Source organism: Anolis carolinensis, chromosome 6, assembly GCF_035594765.1.
Source record: "Anolis carolinensis isolate JA03-04 chromosome 6, rAnoCar3.1.pri, whole genome shotgun sequence".
NCBI lineage: Eukaryota > Metazoa > Chordata > Lepidosauria > Squamata > Dactyloidae > Anolis > Anolis carolinensis.
Window position 1 is genome coordinate 2,892,092 of NC_085846.1, and position 12,747 is coordinate 2,904,838.

At 42.4% G+C, this 12,747-nt stretch overlaps 1 protein-coding gene across 2 annotated transcripts in view; it reads left to right on the forward strand.

Moving 5' to 3' along the window:
* Nucleotides 1–12,747, forward strand: part of LOC100561002 (polyamine-transporting ATPase 13A3) — a 93,611-nt gene that overhangs the window by 59,600 nt on the left and 21,264 nt on the right. For both annotated transcript variants that reach the window (XM_062984556.1, XM_062984557.1), the window contains exons 16-22: nucleotides 2,512–2,631; nucleotides 5,166–5,183; nucleotides 5,278–5,431; nucleotides 5,512–5,632; nucleotides 7,088–7,212; nucleotides 9,043–9,218; nucleotides 9,305–9,445. In XM_062984556.1, the coding sequence (XP_062840626.1) occupies nucleotides 2,512–2,631; nucleotides 5,166–5,183; nucleotides 5,278–5,431; nucleotides 5,512–5,632; nucleotides 7,088–7,212; nucleotides 9,043–9,218; nucleotides 9,305–9,445 (855 nt within the window). The remainder of the gene's footprint in view (nucleotides 1–2,511; nucleotides 2,632–5,165; nucleotides 5,184–5,277; nucleotides 5,432–5,511; nucleotides 5,633–7,087; nucleotides 7,213–9,042; nucleotides 9,219–9,304; nucleotides 9,446–12,747) is intronic.

Here is a 12,747-nt window from a genome sequence, read left to right on the forward strand (position 1 = left end):
GTGTTGTGCAGTGTCCAAGAAGAGCTCGAGTGCCTGAATGTCCTTAAGGGTCTTAATACGGTGCTCGAGCTGTTGGATCCTCTGCTCCATCAGAGTCATCTGTTTGCATTTGGAGCAGATGTAGTTGTCTAGTTTTTGTGTGAAAAAGCGGAACATGCCACAGCTGGTGCATGTGATGGGAATGTTTTGCTTTTGTTGCATCTCTTGGTGAGCGTGGTGGCCAAGTGGGATCTTTGTACAGTTAAGTAATATGCACGCACTTTATGTGCAAACTGCAACAAACCACCTCTTTGTGTATTTGTTTATGTTGCTTTGTTTCCTGTATGTACTGCAAAGGATAGTTAGTAAAGGTGCCTGCTGTCAATCAACTTAAGTACCTGGCTCTCTTTCAACACAACTTGATAGATGCAACTATCTTTTGGGTTGCTAGGTCAGCAACGAGCAGGGGCTATTTTTTTTTTTTTTTAATTGACGGGTGCTCACCCCGCCACGGGCGGTGAAATCCACTCTGAGTCCCCTTCGGGGTGAGAAGGAAGGGTGGAATATAAATACTATAAATAAATAAATAAATACATATTGTATTTATATGTATACACATATATATGTGTATGTGTTTGTGTATATATACATACATACATACATACATACATACACACTAGCTTGGGTACCCGGCGGTGCCCAGGTTATTTGAACAGAGCTTATTTTATTTTGGGATGTTTGGTCATATCAGTTAGTTAATGTGTCACGCTATTTATTTGGAAAAAAAAAGCCAGTCTTTCTTTTGTTTTTTATGAATGCTCCCATTAGAAAATGCATAAGGACGTGGGTGAACTACAATTCCCAAAATCCACATGTCCCATTGTGGAGAGCACAGGCGTCTCATTTGCTGCTTTGAGGAAACTGGGATGCAAGGGAGCATTAGGGGTTCTGTGCAGCCATAAAACTCCTCTTCTTGCAGAAGTGACTCTATTACAGGCAAGGGCCAACTTCAGGGATAATGGGATGATAATAATAATAACCACAACCTAGATTGCATTAACCGCCACCCCCTCATGGCAGTGGCTTAAGCCTCTTACAGGTGGTCAGGCCAGAGGTATTAACTCATTTTCTGTCAGGTAATTTCCAATCATTTGCTGCTTTGAGGAAATTGGGGTGCATGGAGCAGTAGGGGTTCTGTGCAGTCATAAGACTCCTTTGTCAGGGGATGATGGGTAGCAGAGTGAAATCCAAAAATTCACCATCCCGGTCTTGACCTCCTTCTCTCCAGACTGTCTCCCGGTGTGGAAAAACAGCACTGGACAAACACACTCCAACAGTCGAAGTTTCGGTTGGAAATCCAACGGCAATAAACTTTTATTTACATTTCTATATACAAACAGAGCAAATCAGTCCTTCTCTCCATGAGTGCTCGCCGAAGCGACACATGCACACACAGCACACTGCTCTTCTGCTCAGGAAAACTCCTCTGCATTCCACAGGACAAGAAAGAAAGTCCCGGTCAAAACAAACTTGACCCCATTGGTCCTGTGATACATCAATCATAGCAGACTCTCATTAACTCCATAACTGCTGAAATGCCTTGCCGAAAAACTAACACATAAGGCATTTCTAACAACCCAAATTGATTTTAACATTTCACAATACACAATACCCTGACATCCTCTTCTTGCAGAAGTGACTCTATTACAGGCAAGGGCCAACTTTGGGGATAGTGGGATGATAATAATAATAACCACAACCTAGATTGCATTTACTGCCACCTCCTCATGGCAGTGGCTTAATCCTCTTACAGGTGGTTAGGACAGAGGTATTAACTCACTTAGAAAATGTCAGGTAATTTCCAAATCCTGACAGAAAACCTAACCATTAGGAAGAACCTCCTGATGGTAAGGTTGGCAGTGACGCATGCTGATGCTGCCTTGCTTTTTGGTGGAGTCTTTTTCTCTAGAGGTTTTAAAGCATAAAATACATTCAAAATATATAAAACATTTTATTATTATTATTCCCTTGACCTCTTTGCACTGGTCGCACTTCTCCTGGTCAACTTGACATTAGCTCAGGGCTTCTCTCATCCCTAACTGATTCCAGATGAATTTGTTGCACTTTATCTATTATCTTGAATTCATAACTTACAAGGTGCACTTTAGCTTATCTATTACTGTAACCTCGCTGGTTTTAATTCTATGCTTTATTAAGCGTGTTTTTATATCATAGGCTAATATTCAGATTTTATAACTGGTGCATGTTTTTGTCCATTGATGTACTGTATACTGTTATTATTTTTATTTGATATTTCTGTGAGCCACCCCCAAGTCCCCTTTGGGGGGGGATGGAGGCGGGATATAAATAAACTAAATATAAATAAATAAATAAAGCAATGGCTGGAAGGCCCTCTTGTCAGGAGGGCTTTGGTTGTGTGCTCCTTCCTGGCACAAAGAAGAAGGGGCTTGGACCGGGCGGACTTTGGGGTCCTTCCAACTGTGGTTCTAAGTCGGTCCTCCTTCTCTGCAGGTCCTGGAGGAGCCCACCATGGAGGAAACGTCACGCCATGACCAGATCCAGCCCACGGTCGTCCGGCCCCCGGATCGGGGGGCTCCAGGGACCCCGAAGGGAGCCCCCGAGGAGGAGGAGGTGGGTGTTGCACCCCAGGCCTGGAGACCCCTATGACCGCAGCACCACACAAGAGTCCGGAGTATAAACAAACACATGAAATACATGCAAAATCAGGAATATGGAAAGAAGATGCATAATCCCGGAAAGGGTTAGCAATGCGTGATAACCGGCAGTCATCCAAATGTCTTGTTCAAATCTCAAGGTAATATAGTTCAGGAATAGCCAGAAAGTCACAGGTATAGCACAAGTCCACAAGCAAAAGTATACTTAGTAAAACTTGAGCAAGGATATAAAACGAGGACATAGAAAGCTTCCAGAATACTTGAATGCAAAACCAAGCCTTGACAAGAACCAGAGAACACAGGCCTAGCTTCTCCCTTGAACGCTACATTGCCTGAACTAACTCTTGGGAAAACAACTTGCTAATTAATAGGCAGCCATGAAGTTGCTTAGCTTCCCACGAATTCTCTCCTCAACTTTCCCATGTAGACGCTCTGTACTGAAGTTGCTTTTAATGTATCCCACTTTGAGTCTCCTGGTGGAGAAAAAAAGCGAGGTATCAATAAACATAATAATAATAATAACTAATAATACCTCAGATTTTATCTGCTTGGATTTTAATGTATTGTCCATTATATTATTTTATTTTGTGTATTGTTGAAATGTTTTAAGTTTTGTCAAATATGTTGTGTTGTTGTTTGGGCTTGTTCCCTGTTGTGAGCCGCCCCGAGTCCCTTTGGGGAGATGGGATGGGATATAAAAATAAAGTTTATTATTGTGTTGTCGAAGGCTTTCATGGCCAGGATCACAGGGTTGTTGTGTGTCTTTCGGGCTGTGTGGCCATGTTCCAGAAGCATTCTCTCCTGACGTTTCGCCCACATCTATGGCAGGCATCCTCAGAGGTTGTGAGGTACCTCACAACCTCTGAGGATGCCTGCCATAGATGTGGGCGAAACGTCAGGAGAGAATGCTTCTGGAACATGGCCACACAGCCCGAAAGACACACAACAACCCAAAGTTTATTATTATTATTATTATTATTATTATTATTATTATTAGGATATTTTGTTTATCGTTGAAATGTTTTAAGTTTTGTCAAATATGTTGTGACGTTGTTTGGGCTTGTCCCTGTTGTGAGCCTCCCCGAGTCCCTTTGGGGAGATGGGGTGGAATATAAAAATAAAGTTGTTTATTATTATTATTATTATTATTATTATTATTATTATTATTATTATTATTATTATTATTATTATCATCAGGATATTTTGTGTTTCGTTGAAATGTTTTAAGTTTTGTCAAATATGTTGTGACGTTGTTTGGGCTTGTCCCTGTTGTGAGCCTCCCCGAGTCCCTTTGGGGAGATGGGGTGGAATATAAAAATAAAGTTGTTTATTATTATTATTATTATTATTATTATTATTATCATCAGGATATTTTGTGTTTCGTTGAAATGTTTTAAGTTTTGTCAAATATGTTGTGACGTTGTTTGGGCTTGTCCCTGTTGTGAGCCTCCCCGAGTCCCTTTGGGGAGATGGGGTGGAATATAAAAATAAAGTTGTTTATTATTATTATTATTATTATTATTATTATTATTATTATTATTATTATCATCAGGATATTTTGTGTTTCGTTGAAATGTTTTAAGTTTTGTCAAATATGTTGTGACGTTGTTTGGGCTTGTCCCTGTTGTGAGCCTCCCCGAGTCCCTTTGGGGAGATGGGGTGGAATATAAAAATAAAGTTGTTTATTATTATTATTATTATTATTATTATTATTATCATCAGGATATTTTGTGTTTCGTTGAAATGTTTTAAGTTTTGTCAAATATGTTGTGACGTTGTTTGGGCTTGTCCCTGTTGTGAGCCTCCCCGAGTCCCTTTGGGGAGATGGGGTGGAATATAAAAATAAAGTTGTTTATTATTATTATTATTATTATTATTATTATTATTATCATCAGGATATTTTGTGTTTCGTTGAAATGTTTTAAGTTTTGTCAAATATGTTGTGTCGTTGTTCAGGCTTGTCCCTGTTGTGAGCCGCCCCGAGTCCCTTTGGGGAGATGGGGTGGAATATAAAAATAAAGTTGTTTATTATTATTATTATTATTATTATTATTATTATTATTATTATTATTTTTATCATCAGGATATTTTGTGTATCGTTGAAATGTTTTAAGTTTTGTCAAATACGTTGTGTCGTTGTTCAGGCTTGTCCCTGTTGTGAGCCGCCCCGAGTCCCTTTGGGGAGATGGGGTGGAATATAAAAATAAAGTTTATTATTATTATTATTATTATTATTATTATTATTATTATTATTATTATTATTATTATTTTTATCATCAGGATATTTTGTGTTTCGTTGAAATGTTTTAAGTTTTGTCAAATACGTTGTGTCGTTGTTCAGGCTTGTCCCTGTTGTGAGCCGCCCCGAGTCCCTTTGGGGAGATGGGGTGGGATATAAAAATAAAGTTTATTATTATTACTATTATTATAAGGATATTTCACTTCCTTTAGATTCTGACTCTCCTCTTTTTGCCTCCCCTTTCCTTCCAGGAGCTCATGGAGATGATGGTGAGTGGGTCTGCTCTTGTTTCCCCTTACGCTTGGTGGGGACGGGGACATTTTTCTTGCTTTCCTGGCTCCATCCTCCTCTTGTGTGATGCAGAGATCCCACCAGATCGGCCTCCTGGTGCAGTTCCCCTTCTCCTCGGCCCTGCAGCGCATGAGCGTGGTGACCCGCACTTTGGGCGAGAAGCGCCTCACGGCCTACATGAAGGGGGCCCCCGAAGTGGTGGGGAGCCTCTGCCGCCAGGAGACGGGTGAGATGCCCCCTCCTTAATTGGGGGATGATTTGAAGAGGAAACCAACGTTTGTTCTGATGTCCAGTGCTGTCCTTCAGTTCCAGAGAACTTCTCTGCGGTGCTGGAGTCCTACACCCAACGAGGGCTGAGGGTCATCGCGTTGGCACGACGGCGGCTGGAGAGCAAGTTCACCTGGCACAAGGTCCAGCACGTCAGCAGGTGCGTCTCGGCCTACCTCCATTCCCTGATGACCCCCCCCCCCCCACACACACACCCACACACCCTCAAAAGGGGTCGATACTTGTACAAACAGTTCGGCGAGTGGGCTTATTAACAAAAGATCTTTTGGGTTGTTGTATGTATTCCGGGCTGTCTGGCCATGTTCCAGAAGTATTCTCTCCTGACGTTTCGCCCACATCTATGGCAGGCATCCTCAGAGGTTGTGAGGTATGGAGAAAACTAAGCAAAGAGGATAATAATAATAATAATAATAATAATAATAATAATAATAATAATAATAATAATAATAATTTTATTTTTATACCCCGCCCCATCTCCCCGAAGGGACTTGGGGCAGCTTACATGAATATATATCTGTGGAAAGTCTAGGGTGAGAGAGGTCAGTGTGAATGTTGTAGTTAATCACCTTGATTAGCATTGAAAAGCTTTTTTGTTTAGAGTCGTTAACTGCCCTTGGTTGATTTCATGTCTGGAAATCTTTTCCAGACATGAGATCTTTTCCATAAATGTACAGCAGAGTAACTTATTAGCAGCAGCATGACTGAACATCAGTAGCCAAAAGGCTGAATGATAAAACCTGAATGATGAAAATAGTGGAAATTTCTGATAATTTAACCTCCTTATTTCGTTTACCATCTGCTTTTAACATTAGACTTTTAAGCTTTGACATGCATTTTTGTATGGTTTTACCTAAGAACAATGAATAGTAACAAAACTGCTCTGATAAATTTGTCAAAATCCTTTGGCAACTGACTTTTTGGGATTCTTCTAGTTCCTGCAATATAAACAGAGGTATGAGTTTGCTACGCCAATCTGTAATCTGAAAATGTCCAATGACAAATGTTTGGCCAAATGAATTTTAAGACGTTTTTACTCCATGACAAAGTTTATCCCTCTAAAATTGATCAATTTACTGTTGGAAGTCACAATAAACCAAGATTTCTCCAAAAATTGTAGCTAAAAGGGATAAAAAGAATAAAAACACACAGACCAATGTTATCTCTTCCTTAGGAGGCTTTTCTTTGTATCAAAACAATATGGTTGCACTATTTACACGAACAAACTTTCCATAACACAAATAAACGTTCTTTTACATCCTTCTTTACTTCCACTCTGGGCTTCTTTCTCATGCAGATAATCAGCTTCGCTCTCACAGAGCCTTCTCTCACACCAAACTTACACAAGAGCTTCACACAGTAGCTTTACACACAGCAGCCTTCACACTGAGGCCTACTCATACTGAGGCCTTTCTCACGCTGAGGCCTACTGAGCTCCAGGCACACTTGCTTATATTAAACTGCAGCTTTTACTTAGTCATTGCATCCATTTAACCCTTTCAGTGCTTGACTCACATTTTTGTAATTAACAATGCCAAGTTAATGGTTAATATTTCTGACACAAGCCTCCCCCCAATGCTCCTCTTCTCTGCTGCAGGGACCTCATTGAGAGTGGCATGGACTTTCTGGGGCTGGCCATGCTCCAGAACAAGCTCAAGCCCGAGACTGTGCCGGTGCTGGCAGAGCTGCGCAGGGCCTGCATCCGCCCCGTCATGGTGACAGGTAGGAAGGGGAAGGGAAGAAGGAAGGGGAAGCAGAAGGGAAGGGGAAGTGGGAAGGAAAGAGGAGGAAGGGGAAGGGAGAGAGGGGTGTCCGGGGGCTCAGACAGAAGCAGGAAAAGGTTCATTGTTAATGTCAGGATCCCCGTATCTGTTACGCCCTAGGCAGCTGGAGCACCGAAAACCAACACAAAGACCAATAACAATATAATATCTTTATTAAAGCAAATAAAGTTCCAAAAGGAAATAAGCAGCAAAGTTGAAGAAGCAATTGACTTTCCAGGAAAGATCAAATTTAGTCCAATAAGTAAAAGTCTTATGTCCAGTATTAGAGTTTAAAATCCAGAAACCGAAACACACTCAAACTCCGCCTGAGTTTTGAGTGGGGAAAAAAGCAAGTAACAAGAAGAGTTCTCTAGAATAAATGTCCAAAAACAGGATTTCAGGGCAAGGCAGGAACTAGATGTTCAGGAGCTGAAACGCAGTCCAAACTTGGCAAGGAGGTAGACCGGCGCCTGGTCTACTCAAGAGTAAGCGCACCGTCAGGCCACTTGGAATCCAGGAGCTGGAGACGATGATGTTTCTCAGTGAGAAGTAAAGTTGTCACCGCCAAGGCAAGTTCTCAACACAACACTTTTATTGAAGTTCATAAGCTCCCCCAAACCAGGTGCCTGACTCCCTAAAACTTCCCAAGAGAACTGAGCTTGTTACAGTTACTGCACCAGGTGTCTAACTCCCCAATTCTTCCCAAGAGAACTGGGCTTAGCCATAGTCACCATGCTCCACTAATCTGGCGCTTCTCTGGAGGCTTTGTCTCTTTGATCTGTGTGTACAAATGCCCTACGATCAAACACTAAACTTTCCGGAGAATCTGGGAGAGCTGGCATTGTCTCAAGGGCATTCTTAATTGGCTCTGGCTCGGAGATGTCAACATGAGGCATCTAGAAGGGTGTCGAATCTTTCTGACTTGGGAGAAAACCAAAATCTTCATCCTGGTCAGGAATGGGCACAGGGTCCAGGGCCAAAGGTGCCCTAGGCATCACAGTATCAGCCTAGAACTGGCTGATACGATTCTCTGCCATAAAGAAGGAAGGTGAGCGGGTGGCTGGGTACAGGGTGGTGTAGATAAGACATCTGTTTTGTCAGAGAAATGGAAGTTGCATTTAACAGACTTGACTGTGTGGACACAGTGTTTGGCCACTCGAGGGCGGATAGGAGTTGGGCTATTATATTACAGGGCCTCTTGAGTGGGAAACCTTTAGAACTGTTATTTAGTGATTGTGGAAAGATGGAATAAATCATTCGCGTCCAGCATATTGTTGTTGTGAGCTTGCTTTCAACTCCCAGAACTTCCAGTGTCTCACAGTTATGCTCACACCATTCCCTAAGCATGTGGTCAGATGCAGTCCAGGATTATACACAGCAGTTAGTCCAAAGAGATAATAATAACAACAACAACAACAACAACAACACTTTATTTATAACCTGCCCTCTCTTGAGATAGTCAAGAGTCCATTCCAAGGGTCAATAACATAGAAGCTCACAGAAGTTCAGGAATAGCCCAAGTCAGAATCCACACAAGTAGTCCAAAGTCCAAACATGAAGTCCGTCAACAAACGTACCGGCTGTAGTTCGTTCCCAACGTTGCTCTCAGCAAAGGTGCTGTTGCAGCCACCAGCTATTTATGCATCACACTCTTGGCTCATGTTCAACTTGTCCACAAAGACCCCAGTATCTTTTTCACATGTAACTCTGTTGTCCATTCTTTATCTTTGCATTTCATTCTTCCCCCCCTCCCTCCCCCCTCCCTCCCTCCTCCTCGTTGGTGGCCCAGGAGACAACCTCTTGACGGCCGTCTCGGTGGGCCGCGAGTGCGGCATGATCCCGGCCAAAGGGAAGGTGATTCTGACTGAGGCCTTGCCCCCCAGGGACGGCCAGCCGGCCACCATCAACTGGCAGCAGGCGGATGAGCTCCCGGCCCCGGAGATCCCCGACAAAGACAGCAAGCAGGTGAGGAGCCCTGTCCCTGCCGTGGGTCAACGAGGGGGGTCTCTGGGAAGGCCGCACCATTCTCCCCTCCCGTCTCCGTCCCCCAGGATATCAAGCTGATGCTGGACGAGGAAGAACCTCCCCCTGCGGCACCGCGTCCAGTGGTCCCTGAGGTCAGCTACCACTTCGCCATCGGGGGAAGGTCCTTCTCCGTCATCCTGGAGCACTTCCCCGACCTGCTGCCCAAGGTGAGACTCTGCCAACAGGGTCCCGCTGCTCCTTATGTGGGGCTGAAGGAACCATGCGCCCTCCATAAATGTGCTGGATAACATGATCCTTAGCATAAGGGTGTTTGGTATCTCTAACAAAGCAGAGGGCAAGGGAAACAGTGCCATACTTGAGTTTATACCTGTTGCACCCCAGGCCTGGAACTCCTAAGATCACAGCACCGAGCAAGAGTCCAGAATGTAAGCAAACAGGTTATTTTAAAATACAGAAAATATAGGAAAAGTGCAGGAATAGAGAAAGAAAAGGTACATCTAAAAAGGTTTAGTAATCAGCAATAATCCTGTAGTTAAAGGTAAAGGTTTCCCCTGATGTTAAGTCCAGTCGTGTCCGACTCTGGGCGTTGGTGCTCATCTCCATTTCTAAGCCCAAGAGACGGTGTTGTCTGTAGACACCTCCAAGGTCATGTGGCCGGCATGACTGCATGGAGAGCCCTTACCTTCCCGCCGGAGCGGTACCTATTGATCTACTCACATTTGCATGCTTTCAAACTGCTAGGTTGGCAGAAGCTGGAGCTAACAGCGGGCGTTCACTCCGCTCCCGGGATTTGAACCTGGGACCTTTCAGTCTGCAAGTTCAGCAGCTCAGCGCTTTAACACACTGAGCCACCGAAGGCTCCATAATAATCCAATAGGAATCCCAAAGTCTCAAACAGATTCAAAGGTTAATACAGTCCAGGAGTGGCCACAAATCATAAGAACAGCTAAAGTCCACAAGCAAAAGGTATTCTTAGTAAAACTTGATCATGAATATAAAACAGGAACACAGAAACTTCCAAAAGGCTTGACTGGAGACATGGATCAGGAACTCAGGCCTAGCTTCTCCAAACGCTACATTGCCTGAACTAACTTGAAAGTAAACACCTTGCCAATTAAAAGCCAGCCATGAAAGCATTCTGCCTCCCTTGAAATCTCTCCCCCAGTTTCACACACAACCGCTCTGCCCGGCGATGCCTATTGCTGCTCTTCTCTGCAAACAGAGGTTGTTGATTTCTGTATCTCGAGGTTCCTTTTCCTTGGAGCCTTCGGTATCACCTAATTTCCCACTTGCCTCCTCCTTATCAAACCTCTCTGGCTGTTCTGCTTCACCTTGGAAGGCTGCCCTTTCACTTTCCCAGGCATCTTTTTCATGGACAGAAGCATCATCCCCTTGACTGAAATCCTCATCACTTCGTGCCACAGACATTCCTACAATCCTCTCTAAAACATCAGTGAACCTATCAGCTTCAGGCTGCTGATCTACAACAATACCGTATTTCCTCAAATCTGTTGTGTGTTTTCCGGGCTTTATGGCCATGTTCTAGAAGTGGGCGAAACGTCAGCAGAGAATACTTCTAGAACATGGCAATACAGCCCGGAAAACACACAACAACCCTGCGATTCTGGCCATGAAAGTCATCAACAACACTTTCCTCAAATCTAATGCTCATCTTCTTCTTTTTTTAAACTAAATTACCTTCCCAAAATTAGGGTGTGCATTAGATTTTACAAAGGGGGAAGCGGCGTCTCGATGCAGGAAAGAAAGAACACACCTTGAGCTATACAGACCTAGGAAACAGGGATGACAATAGTAGTAGTAGTAGTAGTAGTAGTAGTAGTAATAATAATAATACAGTAGAGTCTCACTTATCCAACACTCGCTTATCCAATCTTCTGGATTATCCAAGCCATTTTTGTAGTCCATGTTTTCAATATATCGTGATATTTTGGTGCTAAATTCGTAATACAGTAATTATAATATAACATTACTGCGTATTGAACTGCTTTTTCTGTCAAATTTGTTGTATATAATGATGTTTTGGTTCTTAATTTGTAAAATCATAACCTAATTTGATGTTTAATAGGCTTTTCCTTAATCCCTCCTCATTATCCAAGATATTCGCTTATCCAAGCTTCTGCCGGCCCGTTTAGCTTGGATTAGTGAGACTCTAATGTAACAATAATAACAACAACAACAACTACTACTTTATTTTTGTATGCCACCTCCATCTCCCCAACGGAGACTCGGAGCGGCTCACACAGGGGCAAGCCCAATACAGTCATACCATGTTTCCCCGAAAATAAGACAGTGTCTTATATTAATGTTTGCTGCCAAAGATGTGCTAGGTCTTACTTTCAGGGGATGTCTTATTTGTCCATGAAGAAGAATTCACATTTATGGTTGAACAAAAAATGAACATTTATTATATACTGTACAGTAGTTGTCATCACAAACCAGCATAACCAGACAAACTGTGAATCCTATCAAGAATTTCTTGTTATTACCATTATTTCCATGTACAACAATCTATGGTACGTACATTTGCCGATCCTGTGTGCTCTGGTGTTCTGTTCAGCGGGCATGCTTCCACACAAAAACTTTGCTAGGTCTTACTTTCAGGAGAGGCCTTATATTTAGCAATTCAGCAAAACCTCTACTAGGTCTTATTTTCTGGGGGATGTCTTATTTTCAGGGAAACAGGGTATAATATCATAAAATCAACAGTTAAGACATCAAACAACGCATTTAAAACAAATTAAATGAGTCATAGTTTAAAATTGACATAATAATAATAATAACAACAACAACAACAACTTTATTCTTATATCCCACCTCCATCTCCCCGTGGGGACTTGGGGCCACTTACAAATGTATAACAAAAGTACAATAACATCAGGAACCAAACAACAACGCAAATGAAAATTTAAAAAGACATAAATAAAATGACAACCATTGATAAAACACAGCTTAAAATACAGCAATAGAATCATAAAAATGGACTTAAAATATTAAACAATCATCCAAGGCATTAAAATGTCCAATATAGAACTACAGTCTGGGCGACAGTCAAAAGTAATGAAGGAAGTGTCTATTACAGAATAGAAACATACATCAAATAGACACAACAGGTAGGGAAGATAAATCTGAATGGATATCAAACTATACAGTGACAGGACAAGTTTCAATGAGGATATGGGCCTGCTACATGGGCAAACTCTGGCAAACTTGGGCCCTCCCTCAAGGTGTTTTGGACTTCAACTCCCACAATTCCTAACAGCCGGTACAGCTGATGGAGGGCCCAAGTTTGTTAATGTGGGGTTTATGTATTGATAGTGTTTAAATGCAATTTGTGCCATGCTTGTATTGCAACTGATTTCATCATCCAGAATGTACCATAGTGTGGAAAGAGTTAATTGCCAAGAAGCTATGATGACCTTGATGTGTGGCTGGAACTAGGGAGTATCCAGACACAAGTGTTTGTGCATAACGATTGCATCAGTTCAGT